At 34.7% G+C, this 13,108-nt stretch overlaps 1 protein-coding gene across 1 annotated transcript; it reads right to left on the minus strand.

Moving 5' to 3' along the window:
* Positions 1-316: 316 nt before the first annotated feature.
* Positions 317-13,108, minus strand: FKTN (fukutin). Its single transcript, XM_072404357.1, has 10 exons — positions 12,922-13,108; positions 11,658-11,838; positions 10,268-10,324; positions 9,514-9,717; positions 8,592-8,869; positions 7,773-7,905; positions 6,878-7,007; positions 5,751-5,884; positions 1,601-1,728; positions 317-847 (listed from the first exon to the last, which is right to left on the minus strand). Exons 2-10 carry the CDS (start codon positions 11,763-11,765, stop codon positions 634-636), a joined length of 1,386 nt encoding a protein of 461 aa, XP_072260458.1. The 5' UTR covers positions 11,766-11,838; positions 12,922-13,108; the 3' UTR covers positions 317-633.

Here is a 13,108-nt window from a genome sequence, read left to right on the forward strand (position 1 = left end):
CCAAATATTGGCCAATGTGTATATATATATGTGGATAGTTCTGGGTTTTTGGATATTTCCATATTTGCAGGAAGCAGAGGGTCAGTATGCCTGTATGTGCACCTATTTGGAAAATTCACCAATGTCACCGCAGCAAAAAAAAAAAAAAGAAAAAAAAAAAAGAAATGGAGAGCAGAGGTAAAGTGGAAAACTCTCAGTGGTGACACTTCTTCTAGTCATTTAATCATCATATGATCATCCCACACTTTTATGTAAAACCTTTTTTAAAATTGAAGGGATATCCTCATTATTATATTCAAGAAAACATTTTAATGTGTCAACTTTCCAAGAATCTCACAATTTATTAGTAGCAAACACAAACATTAAAAACCAAACCAAGACATTAGCTTGTTATTCCACGCAAGACATGTCACAGTACAACACAGTAGTTCTTGAATATAAAAGAGGACACATTCCTGTGTTTCATATAGCAGCTTTCATTATAGTAGCTTGGGTCTGAAAATAATGTATTTTTAGGTGCTCAGTACTTGCAATTTCATTACAGATGTAAAATGTTTCATGTAATGTGACAGCAAGTGACAGTGCTAAGCCAAGTTTCCACACAGTAGAGTCACAATGACAGAGCTGACTTCTCTAAAATAACTGAATGACTTCATCCCACTCATTCAGAGGCCAGATTCCATTTGGCTGCACATTAGGTGGGGAATGTTTCCAATCCCAAACTTTAAGAGGAACATCCCAGTTCTTGCCATAATTGGCTTCAATATAATCCAGTGTTTCACATGGTACTTGAACCTTTAGTTCTAAAAACTCTGTCCAGCAAAGTGTAAATTTTGGGAAAAGGTATCTAAAATAAAAATGGAAACACATTAAACAGAAGATTAGTTTTTAAGGTTCATATTACTCCATGCAAAATAAACAAAAAATGAAATTATTCACAACATTAAAATTTTCCTAGCAAAGCTGTACCTGAGAACATTCAGTGCAAGGATCTACCTTCTTTATTCCTTCTGTTCATTCATGGTTTCTACACGTCTTGTTATTTTTTTTTTTTTTAATATTCTCCCAACAAGTGAAAGAGAACCTTTCTCCAGAGGGCAGCACTGACATGAGAAAACAAATCCTGCCTAACTCATCACAGCAACACAGAACAACAAAACCTGGTAAATTAATAATGGAGAATATACCAGCGACCTACAAGCAATTGGTAACTATTAGTTTGTCCTCTAATTGCCTTTTTTGGGAATTGCTTCCACCTTTCAGGTGCTTTTTAGGAACGAACTGCTCTTAAACACTGGTTTTTTATTCTATCAAAGCCACACTCCAATGTGCCAAACAGTTGGTTGTTACAGTAAATGACGGGGCACTGCTGGTTGATAGGGAGCACTCCTGCTAAATTAATTTGTAATTTGAAGGCTGATTGTTGGGTAGAAGGCAGTAATCAAGGTAAATGATCAATATCAGAGAGGGGTTGTTGATTATCTGATTACGCACCCATCAACCAGTGTATGGCCAGCTCTTATTTATTTATTGTGAGCAAATAAACTTATTCTTTTGGCCTCAACTTATTGTTGTACATAATAAAGTAAAATATTCATACTTGAATTTCTTGCCACTTTTAGCTTGTGTTCCTCCATTCCACATATAATCAGCTTCTTCATAGAAGAAAAATATGTCAAGTTTCACATCATCACTCCCAAGAAAGGAGAGCTCCAAACTATCCTCCACCTAGAATAAGAAGAAATGAGTTCCAGAACAGAATTTTCCCTACAAATTCTCACAAATTCATTGATATGCTTGGTTTGCAACCATTATTAAACTTCACTTATATAATACAGAACATGTTTGGATTTTTGAAAATTTTGAAAAGTATGGATTACAGACTAATGTATAGTCTTTTTTATAGATTATTGATAAATTTCCTTGCTTCATGGAGAACACCAATTGACCTGTGTTTGCTTTGCAACCCATTGTTTTTAGCTCTCAAATCAGGTCGGCTGCACAGCAGTCTGTACTCTAATGGTAGCAGGTTTCAGTGCTGGCTGTCAATGACCGCCATAATCTAGCACTAAGCCTAGGGGCTTAAACATAAATTCCTGGGCTTTTGCTGCTGCTACAGAGTGTTCAGTGTTTCCACATTGTATTTAGAGTGGAATGTGACATATCTATAGATGTCACTGCATTTCCTGGCAGTCCAAAGACCAGGACAAAGTGCAATATCCAGCAATACTAGTACTTATATGCGTGATTTGTTGTTGCATACAGCTGCAGAAGCCTTTGTAATGTAGAAAGGAAAAAATGTTAAAAAAGGAAATGTGAATGGATTACAATAAATCAGTCAATAAAATTATTTGATGCCATCAGCCTTTACTGCTTGTTTAGGTGAGTGCAATGTCATTCAGAATTTTAATAATCCCAGATCCAATTTTGGGCATTAACCATAACACTGGTCAACAACCATTTTCTTGCCAAACTGAAAAAAGTCATTTTAGGTCATGTTTGATGCACAGATTCCAATTATGGTATTGGTTTTGCTAGATTGGCTCTATTTTTAAAATAATGACCTCAATAATAACCTCATAGAAAACATAATGAAACATGCAAATTAAGCAAAATTAAACTAGATTTGCCAACGCATACAAAATTAAATTTTTGAAATACCTAATGTCAATATATTCTATATTCAGTGTATTTACAGATCACAAAGAAGTCATTGAAAAACATTGAAAAAAAGTTTGTATGATTTCCTAGCAAATATTTCCATTTGCTTGGCAAACAAAAGTAGGCAACTCTTTCCCATTATTGTATATTTTTATCTATATTTTTTTATGCTGATGATCAGGACAATCACGTTGAAGGCTCCAGCAGGAGTCTGCCATCATGTGTCTATATCATCTGCCCCGATACCTTTCTTCCATCACCTTTATTTCTTGATTGAACCTCTCCCCAAAGGTTTTCTGGAAATTTTTGAAAATGGCTATGGAGATAGTGTACCTTTATGCTCAAGGTATCAGCCACATTTTTAAATTTTAAGAGCAAGTTTTTTTTACCAGTTCTTCATAATTTTGTGCTTTATGGTTACCCAAGATCTTCTTGACAACAATGACATAGCTGTGCCAGGCAGAAGCTTCAGTATCAGTCATGTAACTTGTGAAATTTGAATCATTTATCAGTTTCCGAATCTGGGGTCCATCAAAGATTCCTGCTTATATTTTTTCAGTACTCAATCCAGGGAAGAATCTACAAGTATATTTAAAGCAATCACCATCCTTGTTCAGAACTCTAACAAATTGCTTCATTAATCCCAACTTTATGTGTAGTGGAGGGAGAACGATTTTTTCTTTGTCAACCATTGGCTCGTAATGATGTTCACTGCACATTTTTTCATGTTTTACCTTGGAAGCCAGGTCACTTTTTTCCCGTGATCCTGCTTTGCTCTACTATCACACAAGCGGATGTCCAAGTAGGAAGCTCACCATTTTTAAATCAACACATATGGACCGATTGGTGTTCATGATAGCAAAGCTGTTGTAAGACCATTTGGATATTTTCATATTCTTCTTTAAGTTTTGTTGAGTGACCATTTGGAATTGATGCATAGCAGTTTCCATTATGCAGTTAAACAGATTTAAAACTTTGAGTGGAACTGTCTATGAAAAGCCACCAGTCTTCTGCTCGTTATTCTGGTACTCCCATATGGGCTAGTAGTCCAGGGATGTTACAACAGTACACAAAGTCTCCATCTTCACTGAAATATGGTACGAGTGTCACCTCTCTTGTCCTATAAACCGTCATTTCAACTTCGGGTCTCAGACATTTCTTTTCTTTTTGACAGGATGCTAAAAGTTCAGATTATTTTTTTTGACAGACTTCACGTTCAAGGTCACGTATTAAATCATTGAGCTCTTCTTGGGAGAACTGCTGGTTTGATGAATCACTTCCTTCATATTCACTTTCACTGCTAACTCCTGGATTACACTCCAAACCCTGTATATCCTCCATGTCGGATACAGGAATATCAGGGAGTGTACTGAACACTGGTATGGGAACATCAGCACCAGGCCGTACAGGTCGTCTTGCTGATTCCAAATCAGGGTACTCCCACTTGTTTTTCTTGTAACGATTGAACCTTTTACATTCACAGCACAAAAATAATCATTATGATGATTTATTGGCTCTTGCCATACCATAGGTACACCAAATTTCAAACCTTTCTGTTTTCCATTTTTCCACTGATGTAGACACTCCATAGACACTTTAATACCAAAATATGCAAAATATGCTTGTTTTACAAATTCTGTAATTTTTCTTCTGTTTTTGCTGGGAATATTCACCACAAATGTAGCAAAATACATTACCACAACTTCTACTTGAAGAACTCATATTTCTGTAAAAAATAAAAATGTATGAATAAAAAAAAAAGGCAAATTAAAGTTTCATGAAAATAATGCTACATTTATTATATAAAATGCAAAACATCGGTATAAATAAAGATTGATAATAATATGCTGTGTTAACATTTGTTGTTGGTAAAATCATCTATTGCGATTCCTGTATGACAAGAACTAGAGTCAATTCAATGAAACTGATGTCATTTCTGGATTAAGCAGATCTGAAATACACTAAATATATTGAAAAATTCTTGGCAAGTGAAAATTTTTTTTTTTTGGACCGTGTAATTCAAAAGCAAGTGCTGAACTAACAAAATATATAATAATGCAACCATGCATTGACTGATTTTACTCAAAATGAATCCACACAATACTGGTAGACTACTGTGAAACAATTAGGAATATTTTTACAAAAAAAGTAATTTAAAAAAAAGCGTTAAAAAAAAATAAATTAGCCTAAAGTTTTAAAAGGCGCCTATCCTTTCATTTTAAAATTCATATATATATCAAAAACAGGATCCCATGAATAGTCAGAAACCACACTGCACATTTCACCAGTACTGCATACATTTAAATAGAAGTTTTCTTGCATCCTTGCTGCCAAATTTGATTCGGTTTATAACTGACATCAAGCAGAACATATTCACCCTCACTAAGCCTTGTATTATTGAGGCATGACAGCGCCATCTGCTGGGGGACTAGAAGACAAATCTTTCCTTCTGACATTATAGGAAAATATATATACAGACAGGTTGTAAAAACGCAAGAAGATGGTTCTACCTACAGGAAACAATGTAATTTAGATAGAAGAGTCAGAACTGTTCAACACTATGCTGGTACCTTGCAGAAAAGCACGCCTATAAGGGATCAGGGATTGCATTGTTTATTACAGAAAACAAACACTTTCACATTTTCCTGTATGCAGCGCCGACATCAATTTTAGTGTAGTATGCTACAGGGAATAGTTAAAATATTTGCCGATGTTTTGAAATTTTCCCCACAAAACAATAGTCACAAGAATAACAAAAAAAAGAGGGTGGATCTCCTAGCTGAGACACACATCAATAAAAGCATTCTATAATCTATCTAAACTGGAAAAAATATTGGCTTTGGATACACATAAACAAACACCTCTAGTAAAGAGTTGGAATACAATATATATGTTCATACATATAGTGGGAACATAAAAAGGAACGACAAAAAAGGTTCCACCTAAAATCAACCAGACTACAAGAAACATATATGACCCCAAAAATATATCTTGAATGAGATCATAGGAATGCTAAATACAGTAATATTAAAAAAAAACATCTAATATACTATGAATTGTTTAAAAAGATTTTACATAAAAACACTGACCTTTCCAAACTTGTGCTTTAGTGGGAGGCCAGCTTTCTGGAATGCTGGAACTAGTTCAGGTTTGTAGTTCTTTATGAATATCCCCAAATCCACATCTTTACTGTAAGGAATAATATTACACTGCCGATACCACCCTACAAAAACATATATCACTTATCTTGTTACCATAATGAAATTCTGATACTTATACCTAAATGTGCAGTAACATAGCCTGTTAAAAAAATGTCCAACAGGTACAGCAAGCAGAAAAAATATTCTGACAAACTCTGCAAAAAAACTAAATGCAAACAAACATTGAAACATTTAATTATTGGTTAAGAGGAACTCACAATGTAGTAAGATCATGAAGAATCATAAGCTTGACAAAAGTTCTTAATACAGTGTGAGTTCTTCTTAGCCAATTTGATCTACTTTACCTGACAGACTTTATCCTACTTTTCATCCACATCGATCATTAGATGTTCCTTTTTCATAGAAAACATGGATACCTTGCAGTTACTTGTCGGTTCTCTAAGATGCCCTGAGAAAGCTTGGAGGGCAAAACGCGTTGGGGCTTGGGACCTGTTCTGTTATATTAGTCTTTAACCTTGATGTATCATTTTCTATAGGAAAACTCTATCAAGTTTTTGAGAACCGATTACTAATGTTCAACGGGATCATCCTGAATATACACTAGTTTATAGTAATTACTTACCAAGTGAACAAGGTGCTTTTGCTATTCATAACAAATGATTGCTGATTATTAAAACTGTACCTGCCAGAAACAAAACCCCTTCTCTCCTATCCTATTGTTCCCTTTATCATTTCATTTTAGGATTGGCAGAACTTTACACAGTTTTTGGTAACCACATATCTATCAAAAAAATTACTGAAAATATGTTTTTTTACTAAAAAATGGAATATGAAGATCTTTCAAAACCACACAATCACTCTGCATCTAATTCATAGGGCCTTTGCAATATAATGCTGTTGGCAGATCTAAAGGAGATTTTACAGTTAGACTGTAACTTGTGTAGTGAGTTTGTAAAAGGATTACCCTACCCTTAAAGCTTCCTATTGTATTTACAGTACAGAAAGTTGAAAATGGCTTTAGACAGACTTCTTTATGGAAGTAGTATTCATATTACCTAAACATGTACCGCTGCTGATCCAGAAGCTCACCCCCAAAGCATCCAAAGTGGAAGTTGCCAAATGTAACAGTGTTTTGGCCTTTCTTCGGAAATCAATTCCTTCCACAGATAAGTCATCAGGATACAGCTAAGAAACATACTTGCATGAGTGTTCTTAATCTTTACATTCTATTTAAGCATTATAACGAATTGGAATACTGGGACTATATTGTATTGTGTCCAACTTACATATGTAAGAGCTAAAATATCTTCCACATAGACAATAATTTATTTCCACAGTTGCATGTAAGAATTAAGATTTAGTAAAAAACTTATTATACAGTTTAAATGCACATTTATATTTTAAATTCCACTCCAACCTCCATATTACATTCATCATTACAGACTGCCTACTATGCCCTAACATCTATACTTTTATTAATTCTTACAAACATCTTCATCCACATGGAGACTGATGATGAAAATAATGCATTTAGCTCCTATCTGCAGGTACATGTAGACTGCTTAAAGAACAACATTTAGGTTAGGATTGTCCAACTCCAGTCCATGGGGGCCAGAATTTTTATTCAAACAGTGTAATATTTCTGACTGCTTGTAAACCCCCTGTACTAAATGTACTGCTATCAGGGAAATATAAAAAATGTGTGTAAATCCTGGACATCGAAGACCTAAACTAGGTACCTCTGATCTAGGTGATATTAGATAAAACCTGTGATGTTACATGCATCTAGAATTTTAAAAGCAACACCTTTAACAAAGGTTAGTTATATATATATATATATATATATATATATATATATATATATATATATATAAAAGGATTCTACAACACAGTATAAAAAAAAAAAAGAATCAGCTGGGCATTGGCCACTTTCCAGGTCTTAAAACCTACCTGAAAGAATGAACGTGCTTCTCTATATCTGCACTCAAGAAATCTTGAATGAGACATTTCTGCTAAAAATTGTAATGGATTTTTTGGGATCTGCAATTTCAGGCCATCAACAGTAATCTGGATCAGTTCAACTCTAAAATAGGCAAAGATGTAAAAAAATTAGATAATTATTAAAAGATCATGTTATTGTCTCATTTTAGAATTTAGATCTATAAATGTTCAGCAATATATCCATGATGACATTTCTGATTTAAAGCTGCGCCAAGTGATTTGTAACTATTTTATACACCAGACATCTGTGAACCAGGTTAAATTAATATTTTTCCTTGCAGGTAAGTAATCTGTCTTGGTCACCCCCCACATGTCCTATGACTGCTGACTAAAGAATATCAAATAAACAAATCAGTTTATCAGTTTGCACACCCCTTCAGTTAAAAATTTTGAATATGAAACTTACCAAAACTGTACAGCTTTTTGGTAGTAAAAACTTTGCATTTCTCTTCTACAATAAAAACTTGTTTATCCTAGCATTTATTTTATACATTTTCACCCTATCCAGTGCATGCAGAGTAGTGTATTTGCTTGTCATATGTAAGATGTGAAAGAATGTGAAAGAACTTTCTAACACAGTTTTGAGTTGATCTTTCCATCAATCGTGATGGCTTACTTAACAAGGCAAACAGCAAAATGGTGCTTCCCTGTAGAATACAACAGAAGTCATGCTTTGAATGTCTAAAAATCCCCAAAGATTTGGGGCAAGTTAAAAATAAAAAGAAAGAAAAAAACATAACAAATGTACATTACTACAAAACAGGTTACCTATTATACGCTCCAGCATATCGACCAAATTGAAGCTTTCGGAAAGGTGCAAACTTTCTATCCATATTTTTCTTGAGCCGTAAAGGACCATGCCACAGGTAGTTGCCACTTCTTTCATACAGCACTACTAAATGGATTGTATGAGATGCCATCCTAAATATATAATGAAGAGGTATTTGTACACCTGACAAGTCATCCATTCCTTCCAGTCGTGGATCTTTCCCCTCATATTTCTGCCACTGAAATCCCATCTTCTCTGCAGCTCGGAAAAAACTGCCCTAAAGTAGAAAAGAAAAAACTGGTAAGGAGAGAAAAAGTACCTTGTAATGTTTAAAGTTATTTGTAGACATTTTCTTACATTCTTTTGTGTTACCAGGGTAGAAAATCATGCCAAGAAAGACAAGATAATAAACCTAAAAAAAATAATCGAAGCCTTATAATTGTATTGGAAACTAAAAAAATAAAAATATGGCTGGAGACCTACTTAAAATATATAATTATGCTAGAAAACCTGCAATGACATTGCTTGACACTAGATTACTTAAGGTGTTTCTATTTTCTTTAATACAATATTAAAAGGGGTTTTCTAGTTATTGATAGTTGTACTTCCTGGTGTTTTGTTGTTCTATTGCCTTTTGATGATCCTTTGCGAACAGCATATGTAACAGAAGACAACCACAGGAGAAAATCAGAATTCTTCATCTTCTGGCTAAAGCATGCACTCAATAAAGCCATAAGGATTTATGTTTCTCCACAGCAATTCAATAAGAAATGGGAGATGCAGAATACCAAAATGCTATCCTAATTATTTCACTACTTGCATAGTTCTAATACCGAGATACAAAAAGAAATGTTTAACAACAAATTGCCAGCTAAAATGTATTGTTTATAATGTTTCAAAGATGAGTTTTATTTTTCTTACTTTGTGTTCCCACATCTTATCCAGAAGTGCAAATGTAGTGACATCTCTTGGCTTGCAGAAGTACTGACATTCTGATGGTGTAGTATCCAGAGAGCTTTTCAGTTGTTCCACATCTTCACCTAGAAGTGGTAGAACCTCACCGTCCACTAGAAATACTGGCACACTGTGGTGCGAAACCAGGTTTAAGAAATTCTTCACCACTCGCTGGATGATTTTAGCAAAAACAAAAAAAAAAAATATACATAACAGAATAAAATGAAAATATATATATATATATATATCATGGTCAAATAGTCCAAAAAGCAATCTAGATAGGTATATGCTTCTGCCTTCTCATATACTACTAAAGCTTAGTAACTTGCTTGCATTTTTAGGCTTACTCTAAATGGACTGTGAGGCTTTAAAAGCCCATGTTTGAAATTCCCATGCATTTTAATGGGCTAATCTACACCAGAATGTTTCCTTAAGGCACGTTTTTGAGCACAAAAAATAAAAAAGCAGGTTAAAGGCAAGCTTTAAAACGCTAGTAAAAGTTCATAAAAACATAAACGCAGTAGGAAGGTTTACATGCGTTTTTAAAACTGTTCGTGTAGACCCAATTTATGTAGATATTTGGTAACAAACAAACTTTGTAATGGTGTAGATGTGTTATTAAACATATTCTTTATGCTGCTTAGATGTATAGTAGAATCAACAAGTTATCCTAAAGTACAAAAAAAAAATCATACACATGATTTACGAACATTATGCCTACCCAATTAGTCCCTTCTTGTGCCAACATTCCTTTCAGCTTGGAAAATGGAGGGCCATGCTAAATATAAAAAAAAAATTAAAAATGAACTGAAGATTATGAAATACAAATGTATCTGTATACACACATATATACACACACTGCTCTTTGTATTTGTCAATTACATGAATCACTGTTAATACCAATAAACAATCCAAAGGAACCTATTTTCTTACTGGTAACTGCACTGGATTTATTACATACACAAGCTTACAAAGCATACGGCTTCTAATAAAACGGGGTAACAGCAGCAAAGCTCCTTACATACATACACACCAGTTTTTTGTCTCCTGGTGAAAATCTATTGTTGGTACAGGTATCCCTATTTGTAGATGAGAAGGTTAATACAAAGCCACCATATTGGATCACTAAGCTTACCTAAGATTTGCAATTGCTCAGTAAATACTGAATTTAAAAAGAAGGAATAGATGAAATGGAATGCATAAAGACCATCCAGTTAGGGGTTGTTTTAGCGTCCTCTTGTAAAATAAATAGTAAAAACACTATAATGGTGGGAGCGCTAGAGTGGCAGAAGAAAGCACTGCATAGTTCTCCGATTTCCACCAGCTGATTTTGTTTAGGTGTATTTTTAGCAATCTCTTTAGCTTTATTATGACTTTACTCCAGTTCATTCCTACTAACGATGCACTGCATGGTCACCATTAGTTTTAAAACTGAACTCAGGTAAAACATTTTGGACATAAAGAAAAGAACCTCCTACAGCCAATGTGCAGTAGTTAGGTTTGCAACTCCTAAGTATAACATAGACAGAGATTTTATGAATGTTGGCAGTAGCTGAGCATATTTCTCCTTACTTCCTATCCTATCTGACCCATTACCTGATAATGAAAATAGCAGCAATCTCTCTAAGGGAAGCATTAAAACATTTATTTCAGGGGTTCTACCCTTCTACCAAAAAAAAATAAATGTAATTGGCATCTGTGTCCCTATTCATAAGATTTCAGCAAATGTCTGTGAATTGTTTACATGCTTATTTAAAATTTCTTATTGTTCATACTTCATTAATATATTCTACTCCTCTCCTGAAACTACAATTAGCTTTTGTAAACACTTATTTACTACCACAAATTATAAGAACATTCTTTCACATCATAAAGCAAGGGGACAATAAAAATCCTTAGGTGTTTTAGATCTACCAACCTAAAGTTCTAGTATGTAAGTATACAAAAACACAAAAAAAAGAGTAGGAATAAATCTTTCTTGCGTTCTAGTGCTAACTAATCCAAAATACTTCCCCAAAAAGAAAGTGCCTTGAGTTGGAAGATGAAACACCTTTAAAGGACAGGCAAATCATAAAGAATAAATATTAGTGACACTTCTTTACATGTGTTACCTTTGCAGATATGTAGTATCTATAGTAATATAGCTGAAACAGGAGAAACAGGGTACTTGCAGCTGTCAGCACAGCCAACACAACGTTCTTGTTGATGCGCTGCATCATCCAGGACCTGTAGACACCCAGTTATAATTTATTCCACTTCTGGTCATCTTGTACTAGTAACATGGAGTCTGATCTGCAAACAGAAGAAGGAAATAACGAACACTGTGTTCATTAATACATCAATAAAAGCTGTACAAGTATCTAAACTTTTTATCAGCCTCATCAGTTTTTTTTTATCAGCCTCTTCCTAAATATCAGAGTTCAGACTGGGAGAGAGAGAAGCAGAACAAGGAACCAATCAGAAGTGCCAACATGCTGAGAGAAGGTAAAGAGTTTATCAGTCTGCCACTGCTTCTTCTTCTTCTTTTCATGGACTGGGGAGGGATAAGACATGTTAGTGTTGCTGAACTGCAGAAAAAAAATAAACAGGTATCCTACAAAGAGGATGTTAAACAAGCGACAAACATACAAATGCCTTATTAAAAAAATCAACTCATTCATAGATTGGGTTTGGCCCAGTGCTCATCACAATGGGCAGTACTGCATATATTGTTTAGTATGGAAAGAATGTAAACAAATAGAAATGTAAGCACTTCTTTTTGTGCACTGCCATAGGATGGAAACCCCATTCACATGGGTGGTCTGTCCTCACCCATAGCAGTGTATATGAAACATTCACCTATATGGCTGGACTATGGTGGCCCCAATGATGTGAACCTGGGCCATGGCATCAATGTTTGCATTTGAGCAGGCACTACTAAGGAAGGGAACAAATGATATGGCCATCACAACTACATATATCCCAAAATATTTTCAGTCTAGAAACAATATGTTTGAGAGGCATATCAATAAAGTTTGTTACCTTCCTAATAATTCCCCATCTTCAACAGCAGACAAGTCAATTCATTTAAATTACCACTGAACCTTTATAATTCTTCACACCTATTGTTTTAGTACAAGGCAGATAAATAGTCTGATACTCCCCCCACCTTTTAGATTGTAAGCTCTTCGGGTCAGGGTCCTCTCCTCCTCCTGTGTCACTGTCTGTATCCCTATTTAATGTACAGCGCTGTGCAATATGTTGGCGCTATATAAATCCTGTTTAATATTATTAATATTAATACAATTTTCTCTATATTACAAATATTAGCAGTGATCTGTGCTGTACATCTGATATCACAGCCTCTGCTACATATACAACACCCAGCACACCAACCTTGCTGTTGTATTCCGTGGAAGCCCCCATTTGTGTGTTTCCTATATTTATCTTATAGACACTGTTCTTATGGAGACACCGTTACTCCTTCTCTGCTGAAATTCCAATCCTCCCTCCGTTACAGTGCCCTGCATTCCAAGTCTCATTCCCTTATTAAACTCCTGCATTCCAAGCCTCGTTCTCATAT

The sequence above is a fragment of the Pyxicephalus adspersus genome, chromosome 3 (genome assembly GCF_032062135.1).
Source record: "Pyxicephalus adspersus chromosome 3, UCB_Pads_2.0, whole genome shotgun sequence".
Taxonomy (NCBI): Eukaryota; Metazoa; Chordata; class Amphibia; order Anura; family Pyxicephalidae; genus Pyxicephalus; species Pyxicephalus adspersus.

Excerpts from the sequence above, each read along its gene's own strand:
- FKTN (XM_072404357.1), bottom strand. The coding sequence starts at position 11,765 with ATGATGCAGCGCATCAACAAGAACGTTGTGTTGGCTGTGCTGACAGCT. Across the intron at positions 7,008-7,772 it reads AAGCACGTTCATTCTTTCAG|CTGTATCCTGATGACTTATC; the intron begins GTAGGTTTTAAG and ends TATGTTTCTTAG. Across the intron at positions 5,885-6,877 it reads CAGCAGCGGTACATGTTTAG|GGTGGTATCGGCAGTGTAAT; the intron begins GTAATATGAATA and ends ATGTTTTTGTAG.